The 20690-nt window shown below is 38.4% G+C and overlaps 1 protein-coding gene across 2 annotated transcripts in view; it reads left to right on the top strand.

The window, feature by feature from the left end:
* LOC118204158 (uncharacterized) overlaps positions 1-20690 on the top strand; it is a 115745-nt gene that overhangs the window by 48057 nt on the left and 46998 nt on the right. For both annotated transcript variants that reach the window (XM_085827285.1, XM_085827286.1), the window contains one exon: positions 12643-12744. In XM_085827285.1, coding sequence (XP_085683411.1) covers positions 12643-12744 — 102 coding nt within the window. The remainder of the gene's footprint in view (positions 1-12642; positions 12745-20690) is intronic.

The following is a 20690-nucleotide window of genomic DNA, read 5'->3' as shown; positions in this document are numbered from 1 at the left end:
TGAACAAATGAGGCGCTATCTATTAGTAGGGATCAAAAGCATTTTCGTTGACTGGAGCTCTCGTTGCGCCATCTCTTGCAGGATGTATTGTAAGGCATTTTTAAAATTTCATAAAAATTGTTTTTCTGATAAGCAATAATTGATAAGTAAAATGATAAAAAACACAATTTGCAGTACATTGAAACGTTTCGCAAGTGTAAAAACTATCTACACGCAAAGTCTACCTGCTTTGGCAGGAACAAAGTCCATAGCGCTTTGTAATTTGATATAGACGCCGCTAGAAAGAAGAGGGAAAATTCGCCAAGGGTTTGGCTACGGAACCTGTTGGCGAGAATTTCACCCTCTGTGATGTACCGGACCTGGCCGAGACAAACAGTAAGTTGAGGAACACGGGTTAAGATGAATAAGAAAATTAGGTGAAGTTTCACTTTCACTGGCTGTTGAACATGTATTATCCATATCGCAGTTTGATGCCAGATTTTATGTCCGTCAATATGGAGGAAAAAATGGGAGTCACACAGCTTTAAACTCTTGATAAACGCCAGGAGGTTAAAACTCATGGAGATGCCCTCCACGCAGTCCAAGTGAAGGCAAAAAAGGGGGAAAGCATGCCCTTAGTAGTCGTGGCTTAGAAAGATTGACGTGCTCCAACCACACCCAATTTTGTTCCTGGTAGTCGTAAAGGATTGCAGATTCTTCACGTTCTCTTGTCTTTACTTTTCTCGCCATTTCCTTTTGTTTCTACATTATGTAATTGCAATAATTTTTACATTATATAATTGCATCCTGTAATTAATTAATGCTAGCATTAAACGTATTGTGAACACAGAACAGTAACTATGTACTCAAACTATAATTTGATTATAATTTTCTTATTCTAAGTATATATAATTCTCAAATTTTTCATGTTATAAATATTACTTATGTTTTGAAAAAACTTAATTTGAATAAACAATAGTAATAATAAACAACGTAAATTTTATGTTGTTATTTTAAAACTCAGACAACAAATGTGACTAAAAATCAAATCCAGTTATTATATATTTACTTGAGCACAAAATAAAATGTAGTTAAACACAAAAGAGGTAAGACCTGTAATGTAATTATGATCAGACATTAAAGTAAACTGTTTTCTTTTCCGTGAAGAGTTAGCCCCTCCCCTTATTTACTTATCGTTTTGCCATCACATATAAATTAATTACGAATATCACTTTTATTATTATTATGAAAAGGTAAATCTGAGAACTATATATGCTTCTTCGTGTACTTTACACAAAGAAAATACTCAAACTCTTTCCTGAAGAACATTCAAACAGACATTTCGATTATTCTACTTTTTTATGCATGTTTTAAAACATTCTTTTACATGGACATGAAATCGGAAATGTAGACATTATTTTGGTGTAACAATTCAGTGCCTTTTAGGCCTTTCACATCTACGCATACAAAATCAGAAAACACACTGAGAACTTGAAACCAGCTGGGGTTTTACCTCACGTCGCTTAATAAGGTAATCGTTTTCTTGCCCTCACGTGGCGTGCTTTATTTCCTTTCCCCTGGATCAAGGATCAAGGAAGTGCAAGTTACGGAGTTCATAGGCAATTACGCCTTTACCTTCACATCTTCAACGGAAATTACATCATCAAAAAGAGGAGATTGTCAAATAGGGTAAAAATTTTGAAAAGCGGAATGACTTGGAATAAGTGCCTTCACACTGAGTCAATAAAAGGCAAAAAACTCAGAAGGTCTTAATTTTGCGCCGAAAAAGGGCCAGAATAAATTAGATAGGGACAGCCATAAAATTTAGACTAGAAAAATAAAAGGTGAAGTTTCCTTGAACCTTGATAACCATGTTTTGCATACGTCAGAGGTGAAGAACACGCAGGGCAGATTTTCCGATGCGCATTCTTCAGGGGTGGAGGGAGGGTGGAACCTGTTTACAAGTCGAAAAAGTAGTTCTGCCAGTGATCAGCTGGGAGGGAGAAGTTCCGTTTTTGAACGCTATTCTATGCGGTATTTAAAGGCCAAAAAGGACGCTGTTAAGCGCCTAAGAAAGTTCCTTTTTAAAGGAAGATAGAAGCTATAATTTAAAAATCTTTTACAGTTTAATTCAATTGATAAGTTAAAGTATTTTAAATTAAGTATTTAAAAGTATTTTAAATATTAAATATTTACTATTTGACTAAATTAATTTTAAAGTATTTTAAATATTTACTATTTGACTGTGATGTTTGTTATTAAAGAAACGTTAAAGGAGATTCCTCGAGTTAATGCCGTGTGCATTAAAGAACTTTAGAGGCGGGGGGGGGGGTTAAGGAACGAGAGGTAGTTATTCACGTGGCTATCAGTGTGTTCATATCTAGCCCGTTTAAATGGCAGAGCTGAATATTCCCTGTTAAGAACCGCTCTGGGTCTTTTCCGGGAAGAAGCAATAGCAGGATCGTATACAGGTAGCATATGAAGCACAGGATTTGCAACACGTAGAATATTTTTGAAAAATTTTTCCGAAAGTCGTTGTATATAGTGATTAATGGGCAGAATTTTGAGGTCATTATGAATCTCTTCGTTCCGTAAAAACTACGGAGCTTTTAAAATTTGCCGAAGCATTTTAGATTGAAAAATTTGGACATGTTTTCTGTTAGTCAGTGCAGATGGGCCCCAGACGAGACACGCATATGTAAGAACAGGCCTAATCATTGATTTGTAGAGCATGATTTTGTTATCAGTTGACAGGTCGCTATCACTAGCTAAAAGGGGGCGTAGGGCGGTTTTGACAGCTGTCGCACCCGCTATGATTTTGCGGATGTGAGGCTGCCAAGTTAATTTTGAGTCTAGTAAAACACCTAGATATTTGTAAGACCCAGGGAATGGGTTCACCGAAGAGCATTAAATTAGGTAAACTTGGGATATTTCTTCGGATGAACATAGTGGCAGCACATTTTGCGACATGAATTTTGATTTTATACAGACCGAGCCAGAGTTCTAAGGTCGAAAGGTAAATTGGGAGATTACCTGGAGGGTGTTGGAGTGTTGTGAAATGATGGCTCCTTCCCCCTGGCTTCACTTTCTTCGTACTGCAATAGCAGAGACGCCATCTCCATGTATTCTAACCTCCTTGTTCTTAACAGTTCATATTCTTTGTCTTTAGCTCCCTTTGAAAGTTCCGGTTTCTCTTACGGTAATAAAAGCTTATCTCTAAACGTTTCGTTGAGAGAAGGCTGTTTTTTAATATTGAGCGGCGTGAACAGCGGACTACTGCACGTTTCGTTTCGATACTCGTATTTATCTTAAGCAATTTCGTTGTGTGAAATACTGGTGGCAAATGGTATATTTTTATTTTTTTATAGTTTATAAATAATATGTATAATTTTACGTTTACCTATCGTTTCCGTAGTAACATCTACATTATCGCTGTACGAAGATAATGAAACCAAAGAAATCGAAGCATAAGGGAACAAACGTGTTTTAAATTTAAAACTTATTTTCGAGCATTCGCCACATTTATGACTCTGTAAGAAGAGGCAGACTTACTGAATTGCTTATTTCACTCATAACCACACCCCTTTACTTTCTTCAAGTAAATTCTCGAAGAAAAATAGCCGTCAAAATATTCACATTTATCAGCATATATGTCTATGTCTTATCACTTAGTAAGAGGCAATCGACCATTAACGGCCTTTTCCAATATATTATACTTGACTTTTAAATGCGTGAAGAATCGAGTAAGTTGTATCCAATAATATTGAAGTACTTGTGCACATACTGTGCTAGAACTCGAAGATTACTAGCGACGGAGGCTCCTGTGCCGCCGTTCGTAGAATGATCAAACTTTATACTCCACTCCTGCGTCAGGATGACGCAACTGAAAAGAATAAGTAAACTTTGAACAAATGAGGCGCTCGTATGGCGCTATCTATTAGTAGGATGAAAAGCAGTTTAGTTGACTGGAGCTCTGGTGGCGCCATCTCTTGCAGGATGTGTTGTAAGGCATTTTTAAAATTTCATAAAAATTCTTCTGATAAGCAATAAAATGATGAAAAACACAATTTGCAGTACATTGAAACGTTTCACAAGAGTAAAAACTATTTACACACAAAGTCTACCTGCTTTGGCAGGAACAAAGTCCATAGCGCATTGTAATTTGATAAGTAAATCTATAAGTAAAGAAAATGAAGTAAAATCTTGGCTAAATAAGAAGAAAACGAAAATATATACATTACCACCGACTATTATGGTGAATAGCGCGAGGCCTCTTGTGGCGTTGTTCAATTGTGAAATCATAATTTCATAGTTTTTTGATGATATTCTTAGGATGACTGTCACATTTCATAAAAAGTTTTGAGAAGCTTTTAGAATTTCAGAATCCGTGGGTTTAATTTTTAAGTCATTGTGAAGAGTGCTGTTTCGTACGAACCAAGGCGCATTTGTAATTATTAATAATTAATAATTATATTTCTATGGACAATGTAATTAATATATGTACAGAGCGGTCATCAAAAACTTTCCCATGTATGATTCTCTAGCAGTCTATCCCCTCAACCAATACAAATTAAATTTCAGATACTGCTATTTAAAAATATGAGCTCGAGATTGGAATGATTTAAAACAATGAACTCTTATGTTTAGGGATACAGTAAAACAATTTCGAAATTTTTGAATGGCAGCACCCTCTTTTTCCTGCGCAAAGTGATCAGTGAATTGAAACACAATAAGTGGCGTTGGAACGATATACGTATGACAAAAATTTCTGGCATACAACATTTACAAAGGGCCAGTAACAACATAGAGAAAAGGTGCATTGACGCAGTTGGCATAATTCACAGGAATAGACTGTAGAAGCACCAATCACAGAACACTACGTGCAAAGTACTGCTTATAGAAAGCATTTAACACGCAGTGTGGGAAATTGTTTCTTCAGTCAGATGTTCGAACATGCTAACGAGATAGCACTCATAGAGAAACAACAACGTGAGTTTATAAAGCCTTATTTTTTCTGAGATAAAGCTGTTTATCTGTTTTCTCTAAAATGCTGCTCAAACAGTGCGAGTTTATCGGTGAAATCATCAGCTTAGAAGACCCCCGTTTTCCGTAAAAACTCTACGTGAGTGGGTAGAATAGTTTGAAGAAACTGGATGCACATGTGATAGACCAAGATTCGGACGACCATGAGCTTTTGTTGAAAGCTGTGCACAATACAACTGCTGTAGGCCCATTGTTTAATGCATGAAGTGTTGCCCACAGTTTGGATGTGCCGAAAATCAAAATCCTTAAGTTTCTGAACTCTGCTCTGTTGACGTTTCTTTATCGATTCCAAATGTTTCGCCCCACAGACAAGGAACAGTTCTTCGACACTGCAAAATATTTCCTCTTCAGGGTATGAAGAAAATAGCATGTGACGATGCGGATATTATGGATGGATAAGGAGCATTTCTTCTTAACATGGAATTTAAAGTCCAGGAACTGTGTTCCCGGTTGACGAAAATCCTCGCCATGTGGCACCTGCACTTTTACACGAAGTTTAAGTGACTGTGTAGTGTGGCATCGCAAGCAAATTTCTTCTTGGTCCGTTCTTTTTCGAAGAGGCTGCTTCCACTGATATGAAAATGTGCTCCATCACAAGTGCAAATTAAATTTTGCAGAATTCCAGAATTACAGCTGCAAAATGTCGCTAATGATATTGTATGTATGAGAGAGGATGCTCCTCCACACGTGTCCACATAGCTTCGGCAAGTGCTAGAAATGCATTTGCCGAAGAGACAAAGTCATCTTCCGTAACAGAGTCATCTTCCGTAACTTTGCTGTTTTGGGGCCACGGCTATCCCCCAATGTCCCTCCAAGAGATTTCTGGTTCTGAAAGGTTTTCTGAAATCCAAGGTGTACTCATCAAATGCACTACAAGGCTTTTCATTCCAAATGTTTTACGTCGACAATATTCGTCATGCGTATAACGTTTCAACGACATTTATAGTTTTTCAATACGCTGATCAATTTATGTAGGAAACAAAATGGGTGTTGCTATTCAAATATTTCAAAATTTTGTCAGTGTAACCTTAACTTTCAGAGTTCTATGCATTTAAATTGCCCCAATTTTGAGAGCATACCTTTGCAGCAACCTTGCAACGAACTTTTAAATTAAATGTTAACTGTTAATCTTCCTCGTGCCTGTGCTGTTATCGCTAGTGTGCAGAAATGCAGCGTGATATGTTTTGGTAGCACTGTTCTTTTACTACGTAATTCAAAATTAAATAAATGTGATTAATTGAATACGTTTAGCTTATTTATGAATATGCAGAACCAACCTGCCGTAACTGGTGACCTATGGAGGAAACATAAGTTAAGTTAGTTGGTCACGTGCTTTGCTAAGCCTGCTGTGTTAAGCCTATCCAGTTGTGGCGAATTCGCTTTCTGGATAATTACATCCGATCAGCAGAGCCAAGACGCGAAAGTTGCACCTCGCATTCCACCTCTCTGGAAAGCTAACGTGCGGTTGTGTGCACAGTGTTCATTTACAGCGGAATTACAGGTGATGAAATAAAATTTTCTGCTCTTATAGCGAATATAGATGCGGAAACTCTGTCACACGTCTCAGATATCGGGCTAAATCCTCTGAACTCTAACCAATATAAAAAACTATTTGAGAGGCTCATCAGTGAATTTAAAGATTCTGAACACCAGAAAATTAAAAACCTCCTCACTGAACTTCAGCTGAGGGATGAACGGCTTAGTCCATCTCCTACGAAAAATGAAAGAGCTATCTGGGAAACAGCTAAATGATGACTTTTTGCGAAATTTATGGATGCAACGGATGCCAGTCCATATCCCAACAGTTTTGTCTGCTTCTTCTGAAACACTTGATCAGCTAGCAATTATAGCTGATAAAAAGGCTGAGGTTGTTCAACCCAGCGAAATCTCTGCTACTTCTGGAGCTGGAGCATCCTTGGATACTAATGGCATCACAACTGAAACCCTAGCCAGGCAATCAAAGAACATACACGCCAAGTTTCTGAACTTTCTCGTCCAGAACGACATCTAGGTTCCGGAGTCGCTGAACCACTCGTTCAAGGAAAGGTAATACTTCCAGTAATGTGTGCTTCTATCATAACCGTTTTGGTGATAAAGCACGCAAATGTGCTAAGCCTTACGCTTATCAACAGCAAAAAAAACCCTTTAACTCCCGTCATAGCAGGGATGACGGAAGTATCCAAAAAGCTCAGTCGGTTATTTCTTCACGACAGGAAGACTGGCCAAAAATTTTTGGTTTATTCTGGTAGTGAGATCTCAGTATTACCTCCTTCCCCTGAAGATAAGAGAAACTGTTGTGAAACATTTACCCTTTTTGCTGCCAACAACTCTAAAATTCCTGCACATGGATTTGTACATGGACAGTTGGACTTGGGTCTCCGGAAACCCTTCTCATGGACATTTGTGATTGCTGATGTAACTTCCCCTATCATCGGTGCTGACTTTTTGAAACATTTTAATCTTCTTGTGGATTTGAAAACGGCAGTGTCTTATAAATCCTGAAACTTCATTGTCTACTTATGGCAATGTTGCTCACAAAAGCCAACCTTCTATTGTCACTGTTTCTGTTAATTCAGATTATAAATCCTTGCTGAGTTTCCATATGTAACAAATCCTACTTTAATTAAGCAGACTGTTCTTCATAACACAATGCATCATATCTTGACCAGTGAACTACCTGTGACCTCAAAACCGAGACGACTGCATCCCAAGCTGCCCGAAGGAGTGAAATCTGAATTCGAATTCCTCCTGGATCAAGTGATATTCCGTCCTTCCAAGAGTCCATGGAGTTCACCATTGCATGTCATCCCTAAGCAGGATTCCACAGTTCGTCCGGTTGGAGATTACCACAAGCTAAATTCTGTGACTGAATTTGATAGTTATCCAATTCCGTACCTTCAAGACTTTGCTAATTCACTCTACGGCAAATCCACTTTCTCAAAAGTAGACATTTGTAAATCATTTCACCAAATTCCTATTGCAGAAGCTGACATTTTTAAAACAGCAGTAACAACCCCATGGTGTCTCTGCGAATATATTCATCTGTGTTTTGGCTCAGTGAATGCACCCCAAACCTTCATGCGCTTTACGCACGAGGTCCTAAGGGATCTCCCATTTTGTTATGTTTATCTTGATGATATACTATGTTTTTCAAATGATGCATGGAGCATAAGAAACATGTTTAATTACATGCTATATTTCAACGACTGAGTACTTATGGTCTCAAGTGAAATGTTTCAAAATGTGTGTTTGGTGTCACTGAGCTGGAGTTTCTTGGTCACTTTATAAGCCCAAAAAGACAAAAAAAAAAAACCTTTGCAAAATAAAGCCCAAGAAAACCTCGATTTTTAAGTTGCCTGAAATTATTGGTAATTTGCTTAAGTTCCTAGGCCTAATTAATTTCTGTCGTAGGTTTTTGCCTCATGCAGCAGACAACCAGGCTTTGTTAAGCGACGTTTTAAAGGGATCGTCTGGCAGGAAAAATTCAAAGAAACCAATTATTTGGACTCCACTTGCAACTGAGGCTTTTAACAAATGCAAACAAGCCCTAGCTAATGCCACGTTACTTGACCATCCTTCTCCAAATTCGCCACTTGCTTTGCATGTAGATGCATCTGATTATGCCATTGGTGATGCATCAGGTTGCGGAATCCAAACTGCAGCCCTTAGGTTTCTTCTTGAGAAGCTCAGTACACCAGAAACTCGGTACACTGCTTATGACCGGGAGCTCCTTGCTGTTTATGCATACACTCGCCATTTCAGACATATGTTGGAGGCTAAAGAGTTTGCACTCTTTACTGATAATAAGCCTCTCACATATGCTTTCCGTCAAAAGAATGGCAAGTGCTCTCCACGCCAGGTGAGGCATTTAGATTTCATCTGTATTCAGCACCTATGCAACAAAAAAGATGTGGAAGGGAGTATGCAGCAACCATGCAACGAACTTTTAATTTAAATGTTAACTGTTAGTCTTCCTCGTGCTTGTGCTGTTATCGCTAGCGTACAGGAACGCGGCATGGTATGTTTTGGTAGCATGCTCTGTTCTTTTGCTATGTAATTCAAAATTAAATAAATGTGATTAATTGAATACGTTTAGCTTATTTATGAATATGCAGAAGCAACCTGCCATACCTTCAAATAAAAATATTGAAACTTAATTTCGATTGGTTGAGGTCGCTAGGGTCCATATATCGGGGAACTTTTTTATGATCATCCTGTATTTTCTATAAGCTGCATAAATAAACCTTTAATTACAATGTGAGTTTATATTAAACAGTTAAGTCAGGTGAATTCATGTTTAATGTAATTGAAAAAATGTGTATATATCTGTTTACACAATTATTGCATGAGTAAAGTTTCAGTTATATTCATACAAAATAGAATGGTAAAGTAAACAACATTCCTTTTCTTAACCTTCAATAATCCTTGCTGGTTCTATATAAAGCTCGGCATGTTCCCACAACTGCTTCATTCCGTTGTTTCCGATTGCGGCTCTTTATTCCTACTAAAATAACGAATGCCTTTTAAAAGTAGATGGCAGGAAAAAGAGAATAGTCTGCAAATGCCACATCTGCTGAATAAGAGGGATGCGTGAGAATTGTGATGCCTTTCGTTTGCTAAAAACGTCTTTAAGTGAATGGAATTGCGTGACAGCGAACTGTCGTGCTGCGAAAACCAGTTATTTGATTGAGCATTTTGTGGGTTAAATGAAATGAATTCGCTTCAGAAATATGTTCTTCTGCTTTTATTAAATGTTGATTTTACCAACATTTTCTTTCACTCGGAATTTTTGAAACTGCCATGATGAACCATCCGCAACCCAAGCAGACGACTGACGTTTTGTTTCAAAATTATAAGCAAAGCTCCAGTTTCCATCTCCAGTCACAATTTGCTTGAGAAAAGCAGAATTAACCCTTTCGTCGTCCTCTCCCGTGCACAACCCCCCCCCCCAGCGGGGCCGTTTGTTTTTCGTAGCGTGTAATGTTGTTTTCTCTGTACATCATAACTTTCCATACTCCTAGTGGATGAATGTCAATGAATATTAAGTCAAATTATAAGGAAATATAGCATAATGGAAAAATAATAATATCTCTGCTTATTTCTAACAGCAGTATAATTTGATAACATCTGATCCAGGCGGTCCACTCCTCCCATTTTATTGTAATCTTTTACAATTATTCATTTTTTTTACAGTTCTTTTCCGTGTTCCAACATCAATCATTGAGTTATTATGGACTGTATTCATCAAACGTATATCCTTCTTGTCTTTCCAATTCACAACCTCATTTTTTCGCTTTTTCTGCTGAGTAGACGTTGAAGCCATCTCTGACTGTCTTGTATCTTATGTAAAATGGCGCGAATATTCATAAATCCGGGGCAAATTCAATTAGAAATAGAATGCATGATTAGTGCTGCCCTCTAGGAGGTATTAGAACAAACAAAAATAAAAACTCAAACAAAGTAAACATTTAAAAAGCGTTTTAAACGTTTAAAAGTTTTAAAATATAGAAGAACGCTTGAAGCGCGTTACGGCCTGCGGCAGTTTCACTTGAACGCGCTAGATGCGTTACGGACGACGAAGAGGTTAATGCCTGTGATTTGTACCAAATCATGCCATGCAGATCATACAATCTTCTTTCATATAATCTCTTTCAGAAAGAAAATCATGCAATCTTCTTTCATACAATCTCTTTTAGAAAGAAGATCATGCAATCTTCTTTCATACAATCTCTTTTAGAAAGAAGATCATGCAATTTTCTTTCATACAATCTCTTTTAGAAAGAAGATCATACAATCTTCTTTCATACAATCTCTTTTAGAAAGAAGATCATGCAATCTTCTTTCATACAATATCTTTTAGAAAGATCATGCAATCTTCTTTCATACAATCTCTTTTAGAAAGAAGATCATACAATCTTCTTTGTGCTCTGTGATCAATGGGTTTCTTAAAATTTTCTGTGACTGTTTCGCAAGAAGTGCCATTTCTGATGTTTAGCTCATCAACTAATGACGATTTATCTGCTACAGTTTTCGAACGTTTTTTATGTCCTCATATGTTCGAGACTCAGGAAGGCTGTTATCAACATGCCTTGCGACCATTAAGTTATCATCCGCATCAACGAAACACATGGGACTGTGTTAATGCTTGATCCTCATATGCTTAACATAATATTTTCAAAGTCTCTTTCGCTATTTTTCTCCTTTTCTCTAAAACTTTGTATTTTTTCGTCAGCTTTCGAATCCACAAGAGCAGTTCTTCACAGAATCAAAACAGATGATCATGTGAATAGAAATTTTTATCTGTAAGCTGAGGAGAATTTTAAAAATCTAAATTCAAATGGAATAACAGTTATCATTTCATAGGCTTGCTGCAATTTGCTTAAAAATTAGTTCTAAAACATTTCAGACGCATTGCATTTGCACTTTTTTTCTGATTTTTCGTGAATGGGTTTTTGAAGGGACTGAGCAACGAAATTAAATCATTATTGAGTATAACACTCCAGATTTGAAGCAACAGAATGTATTTTGGTTCGGAACTTTGAGTAATTTCAAATTCTGTCAACAGAAGAAGGATCTGAAATTTGAGCATTCAACAATAATACGAGTACACGCTTGCATAAAAAAAGGGGGTGTACTATTCAGTATCTCCCGTTCTATCTGCCCTATTAAGGGAATTTAACTTGCGTTTTGCATCTCTCGAAAATGCGATTTAGGATATATATTGGATTAGATATTTTGGGACCCCAAAGCGGACTTTTCCTGAAATAACATGCCGATTTTTTCCATATTTCGATTCTACGACTCTAGTTAAGCCAAAGTTTCAAGTTTTGTAAAAATTTTACTAGTGATTTTTTGAAAAATTGGTTCTCAAAATTTTAATTTATCCATATGAATTGAATTTGGTATATATATTTATTAATATAATCTTTTTTTAATTAAACTTACTTGCATCTGGAAACATTGGTGCTACACCATTCGTTTCATGAGAACTACGTGCATTAGCAATATAGTGTAAAAAAATCGAATTTTCATGCGTTCTGCTCTCGTGTGAACGCAGTTATGTTTAGACTTTTCACGTTTTTCTTGGAAAAAAAAAAGTGGCGTACGTTCAGCCATGTTCCCATAACCACGCCTGCTCCGATGGGAAATAAGAGAGGAATCAACGCATCTACTGTAATGTCACGAACTCAGAAGTGGACATTCTATTGTGCTACGAGCTTCCATCGGATTTTGGCGGGACGTTTAATATTTTGCCTTGAACAATTTTCAGACAGAGTGTTTCTAGAGTTGTTACACTTATCTCTTCATTCTTATTTTAAAGAATTCTTAATTCTTCATTCAATGTTTCCTTCTTATGTTAAAGAATGAAAAGCAAAGAATTTATTCTCGATTTTAGTTGGTAGAACAGTTATATGATAGTAATAAAGCTATTGCATTCTCTTCGTTCCATATGGCCAGAATGTACATTATACGAAAATTTATATTTTATAGCAATGAAGTCATTTATTCAGCAGATCCTTCATGCAATAATCGGTAAATTCTGATAATTAATTATAAACATACGTCGTATGACAAATGAAAATTTTTAATTAATTAATTTCTTTTAATTCACTTTTACAGTTTGCAGCTGTAATTATGACTCTAGCACTTGTGTTCCTCAACAAAACGGATTTCAGTGTATCTGTAATAAAGGATATTTGAATGTTCATGGGAAATGTGTTGGTGAGTAAAATAATATAACGTTAAATGATTGTCATAACTTGTGAATATTAAAAGGTATTTGATAGTAAAGAAATAAAAAATGTGCCTACAAAGCATTTCTTGAACTAAGTATAATTTTCAATTTATCAGATCTAAGTATAATTTTCAGTTTCATTCCAGTGTATGGTTTTCCCCATGTGTAACGTGTATACGAACCGGTTTCCCTTAGAAAGTCCTCCACAAAGGCATCCCTCCTCTTAGGCAGATAGCCCTCGAGGCTTTGCCATAATCACACACACACATTCCAGTGTAAATCATTCAGATGCATAGAATACGGAATTCAAACATTTTTGCCAAAATAATAATATTTTAGACAAAAATGAGTATTATGTTGCAAACTAGTTATAACAAGAAGAAAAATTTTTAATATTTTCTAAAATTAGTACCAAGTAATACGTATTTATAGCTGGAAGATTCATATGTTAACCCAGCAATATAAAACTACTTTTTTTTTCATGACTGATATAAGTTCACGTAAGCTTTCTGTTGGGCGTTGTGTTATTGATTGGTACATAATTTATGATATTGTAATGAATTTAACTTCTATTTTAATAAATTTTTATAGTTTTTTTTTTCTGATTATTATGGTTCAAAACAAAAATAGCAAGTTTATAAAGAAGATAACATAATTATTCTGCTACATATTTAATGGTTTTGCATTTATTAATTTTCTTGTTTCATTCGACTATATATTTTTGCTAATATAGATAATTTAAAATAAATCATTAATTTATTGTTATAAAGTTTTTATAACAATAAATTATTTCGTTTACTTATGAACTAGTGCAACAAAAATGTTTTCTATTACCACTGAAAATTTCTGTTAATTATTTTCATCGTATTCTTTTTGTTGTTATTGTGATTTATCTCACTTGTCTGACAGTAACATCAGAACAAACACACGAAATTCATCGTGGCAAGGGCCCACCAGCGGCCGAGCGGTAAAGTCGCTGAACACTGGTAGTACGGTCCGAGGTTCGAATCCTGTGAACGGGCTGGCTGCATGGGCGTTTTCGTGGTTTTCTCCATGTGTAACGTGTATACGAGCCAGTTTCCTTAGAAAGTCCTCCACGAAGGCATCTCTCCCATTAGTCAGATAGCCCTCGAGGCTTTGCCATAATCACACACACACATCGTGGCAAGGAGTGCAAGATTGCGCTTGTCGGACTTTTCTCAGTTCCACCCCCCCCCGCAGTGTTGGGCGGGGGGTGGGACTCTTCCGAGGGTTTTTCCCCCAATCCTGCGCTGCCAGCAACCTCACGAGAGGGCTTGCGGCTGACAGCATTCTCGATATCATTAAACGTTTTAAACTATTTTGAGAATAAGTATGAAATATGACTAACAAGGACATAGTTTCGAATTTTAGTAAAGAAAATTGCATAAAAATTGTGCTTTTTAATACACGTAGATCATATAAAAATTGTATTGAACATTATTAATACACATGGTAAATAGAATATATTAACAATTTATAAAATTTCAATAATTATAAAAAAATTATATATTAAAAAAAACACGTTGAAAAATCTGAAAGCCTTCAGATTTTATATTACGCCCCAAAAGATAGTCGTTTTAACGTTTTGTGTGTTTGCCTTGTTTTTTAAATATCATTTGCTTCGCACTTAAACCACGTAAAACTCAATTCAACAGCAACATCACAAAATATTTAAAAACAGCATATCTTTAGAATTACCGATACAAAGTCTCCCGCGCTGGAGATAAAAATGAATATTTTCTGTAGAGTGTAGCCATTGCTCGCTTTGAAATCGCTGAGTTTGTTATAAAAATTCTTTAAAATTTTATGGACGACGCATGAGGGAGAAACGGTATCTGAAGCACTGCGTAAAAGAAAAGTTTAGTAGTAGATTTCTCATTCGGAAAGTGCTTTGTAAGGTTCGAGTTTGCTCAGAATATCGTGTTATGCCTCGAATAATAAGAAAAAAATGCTTACCAGAAAGTTTCGATATTTAATGGAGGCAGGATCGTTGCGTTATCGTTCTGTGATATCGCCCGGATACTGAAGGCCTCCAACCACTGTCATGCAAATATTGAATCGATGGATTGCTGAGGGTCATACTGAACGGCATGCAGGATCAAAACGACTAACGCCCGAGAGGACAGACATAATATGAGGTCAGCCCTGCAAGACTCGTACGGCCACTTCACGGACAATTAGTCAGGAAATGGGCATGTTTGCGGCACGCACGGGATCAGCTAGTAAGGTGCGTTGACGTTTGTAGCAGCGTGGACTATCAGCAGAGTAACCATTACTTCGGGTTCTTTTGACAATGCAGCATAGAGAGAGACGGCGACTCTGGCGTGCCAAACAACAAAGCTGGGTACAGAAGTGGCACAATATCGCCTTTTTAAATGAAACCCGGTTCTACGTGCAGTATTCTGATGGACGTATATGTGTCTGGAGTGTCCGAGGAGAGTGCACGTCGCCTGCTTGCATTCGATATCGGAATAGGGGCCCCGTACCTGGTGTGTTAGTTTGGGCAGCCACTGGGTACTCGACATGCACATATCCTAGTTCGGATCGACGGTAATTTGAACGCAGATGAGTACATTTCTGACATCTTACGTCCAGTGGTTGTGCCCTATCTTCGAGGCACCCAAACGTTATGTTCCAACAAGATAATGCAAGACGATATGTTGCACATCGTTGTTCTGACCTTCCGCGACGCTCAGGGTATTCGATTGCTGCCCTGGAATTCGAAGGCTCCAAATTTGTTACCCATTAAAAACACCTTGTAATGGCTTGATGAGAGACTGGCCCGCCACACCTCTCCAGCTAATATGGTTGATGAAGAGTGACAAATACTTGAAGCAGTATGGAATGATTTTTCTGTTTCTCTCCCCCTCAGGGGGCTCACTTTTGTGAGTACGGGTGTGGCAATCCCGAGGTACCCTAGCCCTTCAGGGGATCATCTTCTTGATGAGACGGGTGTCACGATCCTGGAGCCCCAGTGATCTATCCTCTTTTCCGTCTCCTCTCCTCTGGGCTGGAATCTTTTCCCTTCCCTTCTCCCTTGTGGTTTCTCTCTACGGAGTTTGGGGCTCGTCACGAGAGGCTGGAACAGACCTTGTCTCTAGTCTTCGAGTGGCGAGAAAACTGCCCACGTGTTTGCCGTGCGTGGAGACCCGTGTCGCTGGAAAGGAGGGTCCTGGTAGTTGAGGGGCGAGGTACTGTCCCCAACACACTACTTTGGCCTCTATTCAGCTAAACGGGAGACACCTTAGTCGTCCTCACGGGTGTCAATCGGCTGGTCACTAGTCCTTGTGTCAGTGGCTTGGGGTCAAGCTCTCGGGAGTACCTGCTTTCGGGAAAGCCGACTGTGGAGCTTCAGTTTGCGTATAGGTCCGGCTAGCCCTAACACAGGAATCTGTGTTCCCTTGTAGGGCTCCGTGGTGGGCGGGGCCGTCGGACCCGAATCTTTATTCTTTCACTATGGCTTCTCATATCTACTTAATAAAAGATTTCGAGGTAACTCCAGTCACTCCAGTCACTCCTGTCACTCAAGTCACTCAAATCACTCCTGTCACTCAACCTAGTTCTGAAACTTCTACTCCTAAACCAGTCACTCAACCTAGTTCTGAAACATCTACTGCTAAACCAGTCATTCAACCTATTTCTGAAACGTCTACTGCTAAAGAACTCACTCAACCTAGTTCTGAAAAGTCTACTGCAAAAAAATTACGTACAGATACAAATGAAAAAAATCATAACATAGTTCCCGTTTCCTAGTCATCTCTAGTCCTTCTGGCGAAATGCATAAGATGTCTCCTTTCGTAATAAACAAATACATCCAGTCCTGTATTGGTGAGCCGAGAAATATAAAGCGTCTCCGCTCCGGAGACTTGCTTATTGATACAACCTCAGCCACCCAGTCTGCTTCTTTACTTCAGATAACTAAACTTGGGCAAGCGAATGTCACTGTAACACCACATAAGTCACTCAACTATTGTCGGGGTGTAATCTCAGAGTTCGACCTTCTGTATGTTTCTGAAGAAGAGATCGCTTCTGAACTCTCCGAACAAAATGTCTGCGGTGTAAGGCGGATCAATATGCGTAAAGAAGGTAAGTTGATAGACACGAAACACATGATCCTTACCTTCAACACGCCTGATCTGCCTAAGAATATTAAGGCCGGATATCTAAATATTGCTGTAAGACCTTATATTCCAAACCCTATGCGATGTTTCCAATGCCAGCGTTTCGGCCATTCTAAGACGTCTTGTCGTGGCAACCTCACATGGGCCCGATGCTCACAGATTGGCCACGATTCTGAAAATTGTACCGCTGCGCCTCTTTGTATAAACTGCAAGGGTGAGCACCCAGCAATTTCACGCCTCTGCCCAAAATGGAAATTGGAAAAAGAAGTGCAGACTGCAAAGGTTACGAGGAACATCTCATATGCCGAAGCCAGAAGATTAGTCCAGAGCACACAGCTTCGACCGAATACATCATATGCCAGTGCTGTTAAATCATCTCGTACAGTTGCCACCCAAACATCAATAGGCACACAGACCCTACCAAATAAAACCCAACCGTCTTCATCCAACAAAAAAAAGAAAATGCAACCCATATAGTACAAAAGAAAGAAACAGTTATTCAAAGTAAGCCGAAAACTAGTACACATAAAATATCCAATAAAAATAGAAGTCACAGCAATAGCTCTTTTGATGAGATGATTTCTGAATCTGCGGATTCAGACTTTATGGAAGTAGAAGAGGGTCTAGAAGTTCCCAGGCATCTACTTCCACGAAAAACAAAAGAACAGCACAGGAAAAACAAAAACCATTCATAATGGCCAACCTCATGTCATGGAACTGTCGCGGTTTCCACCGAAATTTGCTCGACATCAAAGCCATAATTAATGCTTATCATCCTGTATGCTTCGCAATACAGGAAACAAATCTAAAACCAGAACAACAGGCAAAACTTCGGAGGTTTTCTTTCGTCAGGAAAGATAATATTGCAGGTGAGCGTGCCAATGGAGGTGTAGGTCTCCTCACCTCACTGGATTATCCCTCAAATGTGCTTTCTTTGACGACATCCCTCCAAGTTGTCGCTACTCAAATAAATCTACATATTGTTGTTTCAGTCGTTTCTCTGTATTTGCCTCCAAATGAGCATATTGATCAGCAAGATTTAAATGGTCTTTTAGAGCAGCTGCCTGAGCCTTTTATCATAATAGGAGATTTTAACGGCCATAGTCCGCTCTGGGGTAGTAAAGATACAAATTGCCGAGGAAGACAAATTGAGCAGATGATCGAAGATCATATCCTTTGTCTCCTCAATAATGGGCAAGATACTTACTTCCATCTGTTCACCATCTCTGTTGCCTTTTTGCACTTTTAATATGGTTAAAGATCTTTACAACAGTGATCATTATCCCATTCTTGTGTTTCTTGCACGAAGAGGAGCAAATCCCATGACGAGACTCCCTCGGTTTATACTGGACAGATCAGACTGGGAACTCTTCTCTTCCATTGCAGAGCTCAGAGATCAAATGGTAGAAGATGGGCATATCGATGACGCTGTTGAAGCTGTTACTAATACTATTATTCAGGCAGCTATGCTCTCCATTCCTAGAACATCAGGAAAACTACTAAAATATTCAAAACCATGGTGGAATCGCGACTGTCATGAAGCACTGAAAAACAGAAAAAAGCATGGGGTATTTTTCGTAGATATCCTACTCTGCGAAACCTCATAGCCTTTAAAAGAGCCAAAGCAAATGCACGAAAAGTAAGAAGGCAGAGCCAGAGGGATTCCTGGATTTCATATGTGTCGTCAATAACATCCTCCACGCCTAGCAAGCAGGTTTGGGAAAGAGTTCAAAAAGCATGCGGCATATATAAAGACCACTCACTTTCCTTTTTGGAAAAAGATGGCCGAGTGATTAGCTCCATAGAAGAAATTGCGAATACTATTGGTGAGACATTTGCTTCCGTTTCTTCCAGCAGAAACTATACACCTGCATTTCTTTCTATGAAGCAGCACTCTGAAATAAATCCCATCGCATTCAACTCTTCAAAATCTGAGCCTTACAATAGAGACTTTACTATGCTTGAATTAAGGAGTGCTTTATTGCAGACACATAGGTCTTCTCCGGGTCTTGATGGCGTGAATTTTGAAATGCTAAATCATCTGTCCTATAAGTCACTGAATGCCCTTCTCACTCTTTACAATAGGGTGTGGAAGGAGCGTGCCTTTCCCAGTGCATGGAGGAGAGCTGTTGTCATTCCTATTGCTAACCCAGGGAAAGATCCAAGGAATCTCTCCAACTATCGGCCAATTGCCCTTACGAGTTGCCTCTGCAAACTGTTTGAAAAGATGGTAAACAGCCGCTTAGTCTACTTCTTGGAAAAAAATAATATTATATCACCTTATCAAAGCGGTTTTCGAAAGGGCAGGACTACCGTAGATAATATGCTCCTCTTAGACACATCTATTCGAAAAGCTTTTGTAAGAAGAAGTCACCTTGTCTCAATATTTTTTGACATTGAGAAAGCTTATGATAAGGCATGGAGATACGGTATACTTCGCGATCTTCACGAGAGTGGCTTGCGCGGCAACCTACCAATTTTCATTCAGAATTTCTTGAACCCTAGAACTTTTCAAGTAAGAATTGGCTCTGTTTTATCAGATGTTTTTGAACAAGAAGAGGGTGTGCCTCAAGGCTGTGTGCTTAGTGTAACCCTGTTTAGTTTAAAAATAAACTCTGTATTAAAAGAATTTCCTCCCACCATCTTGGGATTTCTATATGTTGATGATCTGCAGATTAGCTGTCGAGGAGCAGACATGAGATATGTAGAGAGGCAACTGCAGATGGCTCTGAATAAGATCCAAGAATGGTCAGACAAACAGGGATTTACATTTTCGAAACAGAAAACTGTGTGCGTGCACTTTTGTAGGAAGCGTGGTCTCCATCCTGAACCTGAGTTATATTTGAATGGTACAATTATTCCAGTTGCGCCTGAAGTAAAATTTTTAGGAGTGACGTTCGACCGAAAATTGACTTTCCTTTCTCATGTTTTAAACCTGAGAAAGAAGTGTCTAAAAACACTAAATATTTTAAAAGTGTTGGCGAACACCTCCTGGGTTGCAGAGCGTTGCTCCATGCTTCGCATTTACAGAGCGCTTATCCGCTCTAGACTGGACTATGGCTCAGTTGTTTATGGATCCGCTCGGTCATCTGTTTTGTTAAAACTGGATCCTGTTCACCATCAAGGTCTGCGGATTTGTTCAGGAGCTTTCAGGACTTCTCCTGTGCAGAGCCTATATGTTGACTCTAACGAACCATCACTTTATCTGAGGCGTGAGCAATTGTCTCTTTTGCAATATTTTAATACTCTATCTCAACCTGAACATCCCAATAAGCTGTGCTTACTTGATAATGAGTGTAACACATTATTTGAAACACGTCCATCCTGTGTTCCTACTTTCCCTTTAAGAGTTCGCCCTGTCATTGAGGAACTCTCCCTCTCTGATATGCACCCCCAAGCAGTACAGAAATTTGAAATTCCACCTTGGGAAAATTCACGGATCCAGCTTCTTGATGTTTTTAAACATCACGTAAAGGCGAGCACTAACGAGATCGTTTACAGACTACTTTTCGCTGAGCACAGGCACAAATATAGCAGTTATCATCCGATATACACAGATGGATCAAAGTCAAATGATCATGTCGGGATGGCTTTTGTATTTGAAGATTACATTGAGAGCAGATGCCTACACCATGCTTTCTCAGTCCTAACATCTGAACTCTCTGCAATATATTATGGTCTTTTTTACATCTCAAAGCTCTGCCACAAAAAGTTCATAGTTTATACAGACTCGTATAGTGCTCTTAAATCCTTGGAAGCTTCTCCCAACATTCAGAATCCTGTGGTAGTGG

This window comes from Stegodyphus dumicola, chromosome 11, assembly GCF_044657685.1.
Source record: "Stegodyphus dumicola isolate Sdum_Otavi_A_Nest chromosome 11, ASM4465768v1".
Taxonomy (NCBI): domain Eukaryota; kingdom Metazoa; phylum Arthropoda; class Arachnida; order Araneae; family Eresidae; genus Stegodyphus; species Stegodyphus dumicola.
This window is presented reverse-complemented; position numbering and strand designations above follow the sequence as displayed.